Genomic DNA, 14946 nt, shown 5'->3' on the forward strand with positions numbered 1-14946 from the left:
AATAAAACTTCAATTCAAAAAAAAAAAAAGACTAGTAAAATTCACTTGTATTTATGATTCTCGATATTAAAAACAACTCGTTAGGTTTAAATTTTGCAACCCATTGAAGAATTGGATTGATATTGGATAAACCTATTAATTTATGAAGTTTAAACTTCATGATTCGGAGACATATTTTCTTATTAAATGAATTCCCAATCTCATCTTCTAACACCATATGATAATAATCCAATTATATACATTGCAATTTAATATAATTAACTAATTAAGACATTAACATATGATTGATCCATTTCAATCAAGTAAATGAATAAGGACTAAGGAGCACCATCGGCTTATTAGGCCAACAATTGGCCCAAAAATTATATGGGCTAAGTAATTGAGCATCTCCCTCGTTCAAATTACAATTCTCTTTTAACTATATTTATATACCCTAATTAGTATTGAAAATAAAACTTTAAACTTAATTAGGTTTTATGAAATTACTTAAAATACCTCAAAACCCTGTAATTAATTTCCCAAATTGATCTTGATCTTAGTTTCACCTTCCTCTTGGACTATACCTTTTATTCTTCTCATGCCACTCTAGTCTCGTAATTGTTGACTCTAACCTCAATATTAAATTGAACAAATCCATTATTTCGATTATTTTTCAATAGTTTTCACGTATAACCACATTTCAATCATTAACATAAATATTATCAATACACAATATCATACTAAAAATTAATAATTATCACAATCATAATCAAAGTCTATTGGAAAACACTAATATCTAGTCAATTGGACTTTTTAGTCCTCCAAACATTCAACAATTATAAAATATATATATTCATGCTTTTCGCCTCTATCTCCTATACCTCGCATCTTGTTGGTTGGTGTATTCCTTTGTTCTCATCAATTTGAGGAAAATTTGTGTTTTAAGGTATGAAGGGTGAATGTGGTTAGTCTTTTGTTGGATTTATTACTGGAAATTGATTAGAATTTGAAAAATGGATGACAAATGATAGAAAACTCGGTTTATACGAATAACATCCGTGTTAATTTATATTTTATGGGTAATAAAAGTTTAACCGTTGGGTAGTTACTCACTGTAAACAGTATAAGAGTTAATTTATACCCTAAACAGTATAGAAAGTTTAATTAATACCACTTTTAAATTTGGGTTTGGGGTCATAGCCTTATTGGCGCCAAAATAAACAGTGTAAAAGCAGAGTTGGGGAGTTAAGTTCGGGAATGACGCTGGCAAATTGAGGACCCGTACTTGTTTTTTGGAACTTTGAACTCTCGTTGCTCACAGTCACGCCACATTATTTCTGTTTTTTTCAAGGGAGAAGGACTATTTCCCACCCATATTTTGATGCAACCTCACATTGGCACCCACGGCAGATGAAAATCCAGTTTTCCCACCCGTGACCAAACTGCCGTCCAATTTTTCAGTTAGAGACAGGGGCAAAATCGTCATTTGCTATTTAAAACCTTAAAACTTTTAAATTTTACCATTTCCCCCCTCCAAGTTTTAAAAACTAATAACTAACCCACCCTCAAAGTTTGAAAAGTTTAGATTTCACCCCTGGGGTTTGCTCCTTCTCCGGCCACCATCGACGGCCGACGCATTCGACCGATCTCCCATCTCCGACTACAAAGGACGACGAAGGAGGACCCTTCGTCGCCCAGATCTGGACGACGAAGCGTCGTCCAGATCAGGAAGAACAGACGAAGGACGACGCTTCGTCGTCCTTCATCGTCGCGTCTTCCAGATGCGACGAGCCACGAAGAGAGAAGAAGAGAGACCTTCGTCGAGCTGGACGACGACCGACGAAGGGAGCGATCTCCCAGATCTGGACGACGTGCGACGAAGGGAGGTCTCTTCGTCGCACCACCGCCGTCGCACTAGGAGAAGGAGGAGGCCGGTGACGACGCCGGAGAAGACGTCGGGAGATGAGATTGAAGAATGGGGGTGAAATGCTAGTTTTGAAAGTTATGGGGGGCGGCTGTATTTTGAAAAATATGGAAACTCTAGGTTTGGGGGTGAAAATGTTAGTTTTTAAAGTTTAAAAACTTTAGGTAAGGTGAAAATGTTAGTTTCTAAAACCTAAGGGGGGTGAATGGTAAAACCCTCACATCAATTTTGGAAAATTAAATTAAGGGGTATTTTGGTCATTTCATCTAACAAGGGTAAAATGGACATTTTATCCGTATGCAAACAGATATCATCCATTTTAACAGCTCATGAGTGGGAAAACTGGATTTTCATCTGCCGTGGGTGCCAATGTGAGAATGCATCAAAATATGGGTGGGAAATAGTTCTTCTCCCTTTTTTCAAAGGCCAAAAGAGTCATTCCCAAAGGAAAAGTAAAAATCACAAGTTTGATTTACCCATAGACGAAACTTTGGAAAATTCAAATACTCTATGAGTTAAAATATAAAATTAATAATAATATTTAAATAAATAAAAATTTATATTATTTACCCTCTTAATTTAAAAAACTCATATATTTTTTTTTAAATTAAGTTTTAAAAGGTAACATTTTTTCCTTATCTAAGGTTTCAAATTTTATTTGTGAATTTTCTATAAACGATAGTCTCTCTCTCTCTCTTGATGACCTCTCTTTCTCTTTGATTGATGATGTCTAGATTCGGTGAAATTCAAATGAAGAATCAAAACTCTTCGTCTAGACCTTCATTGTCCATATAAATCTGTTTTGTCTGGATGACAACGACGGTCTATATAAAGAGTCGTCCTCATCTGGAGGAAGACACTCCTCGATTGGACCGTCTTTATTGCCCAAATGAAGATTTCGTTTGGATGATGAAGATCTAGACAACAAGTTTTGATTTTTCGTTTAGATTTTGTCAAATCCAAATTTGCGGTTAGAGGGAAAACACCAAAGGAAGAGATGTCACCGAGAGGGAGAGAGATAAGCTATTGTTTATTAAAAATTCATCGACGAAATTTAAAACTCTAGGTAAGGAAAAAATGTCATTTTTTAAAATTTAATTTTGAAAAGAAATTATTAGTTTTTCAAATAAAGGAGATAAAATGATGAAAATTTTAATTTTTTAAATATTATTATTAAATAATAATTTTACTTTTAATTTTAACTAAAAATTTTAAAAGATTTTAATTCATATATGAGTATTTAAGTTTTTAAAAGTTTGAGGGTGGGAGCGGGATCTTACTATACCTTGGGTGGGAAAACGAATGGCCTTCTTTCAATTTCTTTACGTGGACTCTCTGTCGCCTCTGCTCTTACGCCCGTGACTTCAATTGGGTTTTACTATTTCATTCATCAGGTTTCAAATCTAGGGTTCTAATTTTTTATTTTAATTTATGTCTCTTTTTGTTGTTTTCATTGGTTGATTGCTTTTGTTCTTTTGTTATTTAATCTGCTTACTCATTTTTTTCTGCAGTTAATTTGCACACTCTGATTGACTGTCAAAGTTGTGAAAAATTTCCAGTGGAGGTAATTGATAAGTTATGTTTTTGGAGTTTTTGATTCTGCAAATTATGTAGAAATGATGAGAACCGCCTGGTTTTTGCTTAGAACCGACTGAAAAAATTGATTAGTTGATGTAAATTTTGGTATTGGCTTATGTTTTTGTAATATGTGGGGGATTTTTTATTTTAGAGGTTTTTCGTGAGCTTGTTAAATGCCATGTAATTATAGATTTTTGTTGGATATTAGGGTCTTTATTTTTCATCTCTTCTTTGTACTGGAAGTTAGGCTGAAAAATCGTCTAACAGCTAAGCAAGGAAGAATTCATGTATCGATCATTTATAAAGTCCGTGATATCAGCTTAACAATTTTGGATTTTTTGTATTATCTTATGTTGGAGATAAGGGGTACCATAGTGGGTTTAAAGTTATGCTTAGTGTTGTGCCGAGCCGGATCCTGATTTTAGGACACATGCTCATCCTTCTCCTTCCTTAGTCCATTTTTCTAATGTAGATAGGAATTCATACGTTAGGCATCGTATATTTATCTCAGAAGCCAAATGTTTTTTTTAAGTATTTGAGTAAGTGTCCTATCATGATTAAACCATTTTATGAATGTGGAAGATTTGAAATGAAAGCCATAAATTGTGTACATCAATACTTGTAGTGGGTAAGGAGTTTTTGCAAGAAGATGCCTTATCTTTTTTCTTCAGCACATTTGTTTGAATATATCTATATAGTAGTAGTAAGAGAAGCAATAGTTGTAACACTTTTGTTTCATGCATTCTAGCATTTTTGAGCTCATCATCAATGGCCGAACTTAAAGAACGCCTGCTTCCACCAAAACCTGCATCTGCTGTAAACCTTAGAGATCCTTCTTATCGACCATTTACTTCAGGACATCAACCGTTCCAAGGCATGGATTTTTCAGGGTTGAAGAAACGAGGCCAGGGTGTTAGATCATGGATTTGTGTTGATACATCTGGGAATTCACATGTCATGGAAATTGACAAGCTCACAATGATGCGTCGTTGTGATTTACCTGCTCGTGATATGCGCTTACTCGATCCTTTGTTTGTTTACCCCTCTACAATTCTTGGCAGAGAGAAGGCTATTGTTGTAAATTTAGAGCAGATACGTTGTATTATCACTGCAGATGAGGTTCTGCTCCTGAATTCTCTCGATAGCTACGTGTTGCAATATGTGGTGGAGCTACAACGGCGTTTGACAACAGCTGGAGTGAATGAAGTCTGGCAGTCTGAAGGTAATGATCCCAACTGGAGGCGAAATAGGAATTTTGACAATGTGTATGGGAGCACATCGCCTGATTACTTGCCCTTTGAGTTTAGAGCCCTTGAAGTTGCTTTGGATGCTGCTTGTACGTTTCTTGATTCTCAGGTGCAATGTTGGGAACATAATCTCTTTTATCTTTGGGTTAAATTATTGGTAGTAAACTTTGTTAAAATTGGTAATTTCATCTTTGAGTCCGCACTCCAAAATTGTTAAATCTTGAACGGTTAACGTAATTCTAGTTTGAGTAATAAGATGTTCTATCTAAGCTTCAAAATATTATGATTCATAGATGGCTACTGTAAGTTGTGGTTAGATATAAGAGCAATTATGGACTGTGGAACCTTTGATTTTCTAATTTATCTTATATATCTTGGTTTAATTGATTAATTTATCATTCTTTCAGTAGTTTACATAAGTCGGCAATTGGGATAACCTCCTCTGCTAATGAAATGTAGAAAAACCTCTTCATTGGAAATGAGTAGATTTTTTTATATTGTTTATTGTACAAATAAAACTGAAAATACATTGTTTCAAGTGGCAGCGTTTTGTAAAAGTTGTTCAAGATTGCTTATGTATGTAACTTAGGAGGACTGTCTTTTTGTTTTTGGTCTCCTGTCATGATTAAATCAAAGTTGTGATGGGGAAATGTAGCATCTGGCCTAAAGGATGGCGATACTATTAGTGACTGCACTGTCTTCCTCTGTGAAGACTTCTTAGTATTTTAATTTTTCCAAGGGAATGGATACGTATATTATTGGCCATTCTCCATTAGATACATGGATTTGCCGCTCATGTATCGTATTTATCTAATCTGCAAATCTTGAGACAGAAGGACATTGTTTTTATATCCAAATGTTCACCAAAATTTCAGGAGTGAAGTGAAATTTGTGTTTAGTATAGCTTGGTGTGTAATGATATTTAATCTTTAAAATAGTTTTCCTCTTGTAGATTGAAATATAAAAAAAATCTCTTTAGAAATATTCTATTAAACCAATATATTTGCTTGGGTCTCCAATTATTGTCTCTCTTCTTCTCTAGTGACCTATTGTCAGTTTGCTTAGCAAAAACATAAGGGAAATCCACTGCTATAGCCATGTCTGTAACAAGGGAAAGTCTGTGTCTTGGACTTTTTCATGTGCGACTTTAAATATTGATTTATGTGACAGTCCAAGTAAGGTCCAATGGAGATGACAATTTTGCTTTACTATTGGGCTGTCAAAAATTGAAGACCTTCTAGTATATTTTGTTGTTGGGTTTCCTCATTTGTTTTCTTAATATTAATATATAATAGCTGTATGTCATCTTATTTGTTGTAGAGTTGATTACTTGGTCATTTAGTAATCCACCCTTAATTGTATATTTCTAAAGGCTGCAGAATTGGAAATTGAAGCATATCCATTGCTAGATGAACTAACATCAAAGATTAGTACACTAAACTTGGAACGTGTGCGTCGATTGAAAAGCAGACTTGTAGCACTGACTCGCAGAGTACAAAAGGTATTGTGTAATGGCTTTTTACCTTTTAACTCTTATTGTCATGTGAATGTTTGTAACAAATCTTTTTTCTTTGCAATTGCATATAATTAGGTTAGAGATGAGATAGAGCAGCTAATGGATGATGATGGGGATATGGCAGAAATGTATCTTACTGAGAAGAAAAGGCGAATGGAGGCATCAGTGTATGGTGACCAATCCCTGATGGGATACAGATCAACTGATGGCATGCTATCTATTTCTGCTCCTGTATCTCCAGTTTCGTCTCCCCCTGATTCTCGTAAGCTTGAGAAAAGCTTGAGCATTGCAAGGAGCAGGCATGAAAGCATGAGGAGTATCGAAAGTAATACTGATAGTGTTGAGGAGCTCGAGATGTTGCTGGAGGCATACTTTGTAGTTATTGATAGCACCCTAAACAAGTTGACATCGGTATATACTGTATCCATTGTATCTGATCCTCATTTTTGTGCAGTATGGGAAACAATCTAATCATCATTTTTATTCACTTGTGTCAGTTGAAGGAATATATTGATGACACCGAGGTTTTCATCAACATTCAGTTGGTATGTTTCTTTCTTATTGGCAACAACATGCGCAATTTATTCTTCAGCAATGCATTAGAGCTGGTCAAAAATTTTCAACTGGTTTTCACAATTATCTGTGATAAATTAACAAAAAGATGGACAATGTGGGTGTTGAGATTGCACATACCGTAGCTATAGCTTTAAAGATGATCACAGTGATTCCCAAAATCCAGTAGTACCCTACCTATTAGATCTGCCAGACGGAATTTCAGTTACAATTTCCTTACTGCAGCTGAATTATCTCTTGAGAACAATTTGAAAGGGAAACATGTATCATAATGCTGACCAATTCTTTTTTGTGTTGTAGGATAATGTCCGAAACCAGCTGATCCAATTTGAGCTGTTGCTGACAACGGCAACGTTTGTTGTTGCCATATTTGGGGTTGTAGCAGGGATCTTTGGCATGAACTTTCCAATATCATTATTTGATGATGCTAATGCATTTAAATGGGTTCTGATAATTACTGGAGTTTTTGGAATCATCATATTTTTTGCATTTGTATGGTACTTCAAATACAGAAGACTTATGCCGCTGTAGACAATAGTAGGAAATTGTTGTTAGAAATTCTAGAGGAATTTATTTTAGGTCTTATTTAATCCCCCTTATTGGATTATTAGATTAAATTACAAATCATTACATGTTTAGGATATCTTTTGTGAATATTTTATGTGAATAATTGTTTATTATAATCGTATTTTTAAATTTTTTAAATCATAGTCCAAAAATTAGGAAGATTAGTTTTTTCATTATTATCATTTTGTTTATCTTCAGCTTTTATGTCAATATATCACTAATTCTAGTTACAGACATGTTCAAATATTTTAGGGTATTTATCATGCACTCGTGTCATTTTCTTTTTCTTTTTAAAAATTGTGGGTAATTTATATTGGCTACAGTAATTTGTACAAAAAATTGATATCACTTGTGCATGATATATTTAAATATTTAAGGCAACTAGGATACTAACATACGGTAACCTCAAATTATTGTCAATTAAATGCAATAAAATGGGTACTTAATTGGGGCATAATTATTGATAATTGTTGTTGGCGACGAAAACTTCAACTCCCTTGTGCAGATACATATAAACTGCGCACTTGGTATAATTTATATACAGGAAACTCATTTCTGATTGAGAATAATTATAACTTAGAAACCATACGGGAAAAAAAATCTTAGACTTCTCTAAGCTGAAAAATAATAACTGTGCTGCCATTCATATTGAACAGTATTTTTATTTCTCAGGTTATAAAAACTGAGCATCCCAAGCATCGAGTTATAGCCTACCAATCTGTTGACCAAATTGGCAAATCGATGAACAAATGAAAAAGTATCTACTCCCTTGAGCATTATTGTTTTTCATTCTATCTCTAACCCAACTGGAAGACGTTAAACAAAAACTTCACCCACAAAGGGAATCTCAGACTAATTTTCACAAATCAAGACACTAGCGGCACCATAGAATAAAGAGATTGTATACCTACCGAACCATCTAGAAGGCAGTTGAAGGAAATGCTAGTCCTTTCACATGATATGCGAAAGTATCATTTAGAAGGCAATGAAGCTGACGAGAGACGTGCACTCCGTGCCTTGTCAGCCTTTTCCAAGTAATCTTGGTGTGACTGATGCTTTGATCCTGCCAGGAGACAAAAGTTCTTAGATTTAGTTTGAAGTTCCAACTCCACATATCTGTGCATAAAGCAAAGAAATAAGGCGACCATGGAAAGGAAAACATAACGAAACAGCTGCTTTTGCAACACAGTGGTCAAATACTCAAAGCTGAAGGTTTAAATTTCGTCAAAACCAATCATCTCCATGAGCAAAAAATTGAATTTCTAAATTTCAGCAAAACCAATTCCCACAGACTGAATACTGAGCATACATAAATGTCACACAAGTTTCTACAAAGTGATGCTATGTGTACTTATAATGAGTACCTGATGATAAGATGTCATCATGTAATTAGATGTTACTTTATCTTTAATTCAAAATCATCCAATCATATAGTGTTACATCATTATTAATATTTAAATTGATATTCATTATAAATGCACATAATGATATTGGTTACTACATGCTAGCTTAATTACTTACCATCATCACCAAAGACCATTATAAATTTTTGTGTATCACAGCAAATGTATCACTGTGCTCACACAGCAATCCTCCACACCATCAAAACTTTCCAGTTCACCAAAATTTTTGCTTGACAGACAAATTGACAAATTAATAAATTCTCTATCATGTCTGTCCCTTTTGAAATAGTCATCTTGGTATAACAAGTGTAATGACCTTTCCATCCGATAACCCAAAATTTAAAGATACATACACATAAAAATAACAACGAAAAGATGTCTTTGCAGGGGCACAAGATGCCGAATCATAAAAGAAAGATGTATATCAAACAGGACAGATTTAGTGCTCCTTACATTGGTTGTAGAAGGGAATAAACTTTCATGCTTCACACGGTACCCATATAAAATAACTCTCTGAATATTTCAACATCTACCTAATGAGGCATAATTATATGGATGCTCCTACAAGCAGCATCACCCCACTGAATTCTATGCACTGTGCCAAGCACCAACAAGACATAAGCCTATCCACCTTAACAAGGAAAAAACATCATGGAGCCCTAGGATTTCACCTAAATACTAGATTTCTAGAAATTTCATCACAATTTCCAGCAGTTAAAGCACATCCTATCCATTCCCGAACTTTTGGTACATGATATTTTCTATCCACCAATCTATTTATACATATATTAAAATTCATACTAAATTGAAATTTCTATTATTTTTTTTTTTCATTCCAGCAGACGATTAGTAATTCACGAAATTTTATAATAACTAAAAAACAAAAAAACTGAGGGCTAAGAATTTGAATGAACCTCGATTCATGAGATACCAAGGCACTCCGAAAATTGCAGTGATGATTACGATGCCGGCAAACACGTGCTTCTTCTCTCCACTGTATAAGTAATGATCCATTCTTGACCTAAAGCCTCCTCCAGCTGCTCCAGCTGTAGCTCCGCCGTTTGAGCTAGTACTTTTTGTTTCTTTGCCCATTTTACCCCCTAACCACCTCAAATTTACTCTTTGGTCAATTTCCAGCTCAGTTTCTTCTCTGTTATTTGTACACTTCAGAGTTTGGTTTTTGAGTACTCTGCTAATGCATAAACCCTTCATTTAGGTGATGTTTGGTTGCAGGCTTATGGTATTCCGCTCAGGGGAAGTTACTTTTGCGCTAGCGGATGAGATCATGGGCCGGCCCAATTTTTATTAAATTTTGGCTGATTATACTAAAAAATAAAAAAACACAGGACTGATAACCAAATCATTAATAATATTTAGTTGAAGAATTTGAATATTTTCTTTTCTTTTTAAAAAAAAATATTTTCTCCTGGAAAAACTTAAATATAAATAATTCTCATACAACAATTTAGTGAGAAGAGAAACAATATTCTATGCATTAGTCCAGTGATGGGACGAATAAAGTATACAAAATTTCCTTTTTATATTTAAATATACTCTTGTATTGCTTTTGGAAAACTTACCACAAATTATTTGCGAATTTTTAATTCTACAAGGCCCTTTTTGGTCAACTACTTATGCATTTATAGACAATGCTAGCTTTGTCACCTAGTGGGATAGCTCAGTGGGGAAAGGGTCAAACTGAAGATCTGAATGTCACGTGTTCGATCCACTCTCATCGCAATTTATGAACACTTTTTAAAAACATTACTTTCTCTTTTTGGCTTTAAGCGCATTGCTATTAAGTGTTAAGAAAGATGGCTTTAGGCTTTGACATGTTTCCCATTGGAACACGATAGTTTTAATGTTATACTCAATGGGTGATACAATTTATATTTTGATGTAGTTGAACTGAAGCAAAGAGAATTTGGAGAGAAATGCCAAAATACTGCATCACAACAAATGCTACTTATTATTCGGACTTTATTTCTTGCTTCTTAAAGATGGAAATCTTTTTTATTCTCTGAGACTGTATGATGAAATGAAGAAAAGGGATTGGGTCCCTGGTGATGAAGTTTACAACTCTTTGATTTATGTACTGACAAACGAGAATTGTAAGAACCAAGTGTTGGAATTGAAGAACTCAACTCAAGCAGCCGGCATTTAGGAGATCACTGGAAAGGCAATTTGGGAAAGTATTTAAAGAGAACACCTAGGTAGAGTTAGATTTCTTTATTTATTTATGAGCTCTCTCCCGCAACTATGTACTGTCCAGCACATACAGAGGCTCTAAAGCCGAATAGAGCCCTATTTGTAAGTGCAAAATCTTTGAAGAAAATGTGAGTGCTGTGCTATGCTGTGGCAGCAAGAACATTTAACTTCATCTTGGCTCTTTTGTTAAGAAATATAAATCTTGTCTACCCCTTAATTAACCAACCACTATCCATGAAATAAATTTTCTAAATTGTAATGGATAAATCACTAGTCTCGATCAAAAACCTGTCCACCCAAAAAAAAAAAAAATGTGATTAGATTCTTGTTGAAAGCATGCAAATTAGATTCTGTTTTCCATTACAAGTCAGAAGATTATTCCGATTTGAAATTAGCAGTCGAAAGCCGCACAAAAACACAATATTCTTGAAACGGTTTAATGAATCATTCTTAATTAGTGATTGATTGATGAACAGGGAGCTCCCCCGTGACTCAATGAATCACGGTTTGCGTGTTTATTAGCTTTAGACTCTCTGAAAGTAACTTTAATGGACCCTCAACACTGACCAGTCAACAATAAGCAACGGAAAACAAAGGAGCAATCATTTTCTTTTGAAAGTTCAGGTGAACTGCTAACTACCTTAATAACTACATGTTTCATGGTGGACCTAATTTCTTTTAAGGGTTACCATAAAGCCAGGGCATCTCCATTAATGCCCTCTCAATAGTCAAACCAAAATTTACTTAGATTGGAGTAACTACTTAGGTTTTTGGCTGTAGCTTGATATTCAATGCTAATGATTTAGATGGCTTGTTTTAGCCTTTAGGTCCTGTGATATTGACTTGCTAGCAATAAGAAATTTCCCATTGCGACAAAGAAACAAGTTTTGGTTTTCAAGCTTTTGCTACTTCAGTGTAACATGGCCTGGAATTCAAACCACCCCATCTTGAACTTAAAGAAAATTCTTCTCACGGTCAGCATAGAAAGTGAAAGAAATTTTGCGAACACAAAAACTGAGCATAAATTTAGTTTAGGAGAAAAGAAAGCAAAGAAAATCCACTCATCTACCATATATTAACACATACAACAAAGTAATCCTCACATAATTAACAATTTACAATATGGATGTTTAGTCCCCAAATGTGTTTCCAGGTTACATCTTCTGATCACTGATTCTACATTACTCACAAAAAACCCCAATAAGATTACATGATAGAAGGATCAAGAAAGTGTACCCAAGCCTGTTTAATCTGCATTCAACTTCTGTTTTCTCCTTGCCTTGCCAAATATTTTTGAAGGAGATGGAGAAAATTCAATTGGAAGAGGTGGAAGATCCATCTCTCCTTTCAAAATCTTTACAGCCTCCACAATATCTGGCCGTAACTCTGGTGTCTTCTGTAAGCAAGTGAGAGCCAAGTTGATGCACAAAATTGCTTGCTCTTTATTATACTCATCTCTCAATTTTTCATCCACAAGTTCTAAAATGTTGCCAGTTTGAGCCAAGTGCCTGCACCAGCTTATCAAGTTTGCCTTTTCGAGCTTCATTGGCGAAGCAAGAACATGTAATGGCCTTCTACCAGAAACAATTACAAGGATCAATACTCCTAAGCTGTAAATATCGGCCTTCTCCATTAAATATCCACAACCACCGTACTCAGGGGCAACATAACACAATGTCCCTCTCATGCTTGTTGTGCTACTCAATTCGCGGCTGAAAAGATCTCCACTCCACATGTCACTTCCCATTGAATTCTTGTTCTTCTTCTTCCACCCTCTTCTGAAACTAAACTCCCCATTAGCATCACAGTCATCTTGATTCTGTTCCCCAAATTTCTTTCGCCTATAGAACTGAAACTGCCTACGTAGATCAAAATGTGGAATCTTAAACCCCTTCTTCCACTTTGTTTCAAGCTTCCTCAGCTTACTACTCTTCTTACTAATCTCATCCAAGTGCTCTTCTTTCCACCATTCTTGAATCTTCCTGTGCTTTTTCTTTCTGTTTTTCCTACACTTTGACTCCTTCTCAAACCCCTTTTCCAATTTTTCAAAACCAAGCTCTTGTATGTGTGATTCATGAACAAGATCTAAGTTATCTAATTGGGTTGAATTATCCAACTCAAGCTTCTCATGGATGCTTTTTTTCTCTTCCTCCCAATCAGGATTTGTTGAAGGGCAAATTTGGCTCCCTATCCACTCCATAACATAATCTTTACTGCACAATTCACCGCTCCCATCCTGTCTCCACCACCAATCTTTCCCCCACTGTTTCATATTTGCTGCATCATCACTAACAGAATTAGTTGTAAAATTCAAGTCCTTGCTATGATCAATGCTACAAGGCTCATCCTCATAAGGCACAAACTTACTAGACCATTCAACCCCACCAATATCTATACTTGAAACCTCTTTCCCCTTTCCATTCTCAGCCTTCATAAAATCACTTTCACTAGCGATACTAGCATTATAGTTGACAGAATTTAAGCTCAGAGCTCTGAAATTGTAGCATGCTCTACTTTTGTTTGAAGAAGAAGAAGCTTGTAAAGCAAGAGCAAAATCTACCTCATGAGAACTTTCAACAGGAGTTCCAGTTGCTGGAGTCTCTGAAGCCAAATTCCCAGAAAGCTCTTGACTTTTCCATAAATCCGTACTCTTTCCCAAGTCTTGGCTAAACAAATCCACCCCAAATTCACCCTCCACTTTGATCCTTGACAACCCAAAATCAGAAACTTTTGCTCTATAATCTGAATCAAGTAACACATTACTAGGCTTAATATCACCATGAATCACAGGTGGATCACACCCAAAATGCAAAAACTCTAACGCTTTAGCAACATCCATGATGATATCAAATCTTTGATTCCATTTCAGAACCAAATTATTGCCTTCACTAAACAACAACTCCTGCAAGCTCTTATTTGGCATGTACTCATAAACCAAGAACCGCTTATGCTTCTCCATACAGTAGCCCAAAAGGGTCACCAAGAAAGGAGACCTTAACCCACCAAGAATCTGCAACTCATTCTGAAATTCTCTTTCAGCTTGTAAAGAGAAAGTGTCAAGTCTCTTAATGGCATACAACTTCCCATCTCTCGCAATGCCAAGAAACACAGTGCCGGAACCCCCTTTGCCAATGATATTCCCCTCATCAAACTCATTAGTTGCATTTTTCAGCTCCTTGTAGGTGAACCTCTGGAGCTTCAAAGGAGCATTGGAGTCAAAGGGAATGGTTTTTGACCTATTAACAAGAGAGTACCAAAGATGATACAGAATGTAAAGGAATGTCAAGACAATAACCACAGAAGAAGAAACAGTGAGGATCAAGAACAACACTCTTGTTTTGCTAATAAAGCTTGGTTTAGCTACAGGACTGGAGGTTGGAGAAAGAAGTAGTGATCTTGCAGGCATATTTAGGCAATTTCTGCTTCTGGGTATTGAAGGGTTTATTGTTTTCTCGGTTAAGTCACAAGAGTTGACGATGAAGACACAAAGCTGTTAACCACATATTTTAAGTTTAGCCATTTTTGTTTCTTGCTCTAGTCTCCGTATCCAATGTTAAATTGCTTTACAGTTGGATAATCATAAGGGTTGATGATATTTTTTAGTGAGTGAGTTTATATAGGAATTAAGAAATGAAGAATGAAAAGAGTGAAAATAATAATGGAGGGTCCCAATGTGCTTTTGACTAAAGAGCAAAGTTTGCAGAGAAAGAAGAGAAAAAGATATAAAAGAAATTAAAAAAAAAAATGGAGGAAACATAGAGTAGTGGAATGGTGAGTGGTGAACAGTCAAATTTTAACCAGATAAGTGCTTCTGATTTCTCATGGACCATTTTTTGTTTGGTAGTGTTGGGAGCAGAGCTGGTGTGTGAAAGCGATCAAAATGAAAGAGTTAAATTATCCTTTTGCTCAATTCTCTGGTCACTTTCAGAATCTTATATATATTATTAATTT

The 14946-nt window shown here is 35.3% G+C and overlaps 3 protein-coding genes across 3 annotated transcripts; 1 reads left to right on the forward strand and 2 right to left on the reverse strand.

The window, feature by feature from the left end:
* The first annotated feature begins 3171 nt into the window (after positions 1-3171).
* On the forward strand, positions 3172-7522 carry LOC123212456 (magnesium transporter MRS2-1-like). Its single transcript, XM_044631604.1, has 7 exons — positions 3172-3297; positions 3415-3467; positions 4230-4837; positions 6101-6229; positions 6320-6655; positions 6742-6789; positions 7118-7522. The coding sequence occupies exons 3-7, from the start codon at positions 4250-4252 to the stop codon at positions 7346-7348; spliced, it is 1332 nt and encodes a 443-aa protein (XP_044487539.1). The 5' UTR covers positions 3172-3297; positions 3415-3467; positions 4230-4249; the 3' UTR covers positions 7349-7522.
* A 508-nt stretch (positions 7523-8030) lies between these two features.
* LOC123210599 lies at positions 8031-9997 on the reverse strand. The gene is made up of 2 exons (XM_044629057.1): positions 9702-9997; positions 8031-8447 (listed from the first exon to the last, which is right to left on the reverse strand). Exons 1-2 carry the CDS (start codon positions 9877-9879, stop codon positions 8356-8358), a joined length of 270 nt encoding a protein of 89 aa, XP_044484992.1. The 5' UTR covers positions 9880-9997; the 3' UTR covers positions 8031-8355.
* A 2041-nt stretch (positions 9998-12038) lies between these two features.
* On the reverse strand, positions 12039-14598 carry LOC123210306 (putative receptor-like protein kinase At1g80870). The gene has a single exon (XM_044628578.1). It carries the CDS (start codon positions 14399-14401, stop codon positions 12242-12244), a length of 2160 nt encoding a protein of 719 aa, XP_044484513.1. The 5' UTR covers positions 14402-14598; the 3' UTR covers positions 12039-12241.
* Positions 14599-14946: the final 348 nt, after the last annotated feature.

Source organism: Mangifera indica, chromosome 3 (genome assembly GCF_011075055.1).
Source record: "Mangifera indica cultivar Alphonso chromosome 3, CATAS_Mindica_2.1, whole genome shotgun sequence".
In the NCBI taxonomy this organism is placed as follows: domain Eukaryota; kingdom Viridiplantae; phylum Streptophyta; class Magnoliopsida; order Sapindales; family Anacardiaceae; genus Mangifera; species Mangifera indica.

Bases quoted from the DNA above. Each gene is read 5' to 3' on its own strand.
- LOC123210599 (XM_044629057.1), bottom strand. From the start codon at position 9,879: ATGGGCAAAGAAACAAAAAGTACTAGCTCAAACGGCGGAGCTACAGCT. The intron at 8,448-9,701 runs GTTCATTCAAAT...GTCTCCTGGCAG, and splicing joins TTGGTATCTCATGAATCGAG to GATCAAAGCATCAGTCACAC.
- LOC123212456 (XM_044631604.1), top strand. From the start codon at position 4,250: ATGGCCGAACTTAAAGAACGCCTGCTTCCACCAAAACCTGCATCTGCT. The intron at 4,838-6,100 runs GTGCAATGTTGG...ATATTTCTAAAG, and splicing joins GTACGTTTCTTGATTCTCAG to GCTGCAGAATTGGAAATTGA. The intron at 6,790-7,117 runs GTATGTTTCTTT...TTTGTGTTGTAG, and splicing joins TTTTCATCAACATTCAGTTG to GATAATGTCCGAAACCAGCT.
- LOC123210306 (XM_044628578.1), bottom strand. From the start codon at position 14,401: ATGCCTGCAAGATCACTACTTCTTTCTCCAACCTCCAGTCCTGTAGCT.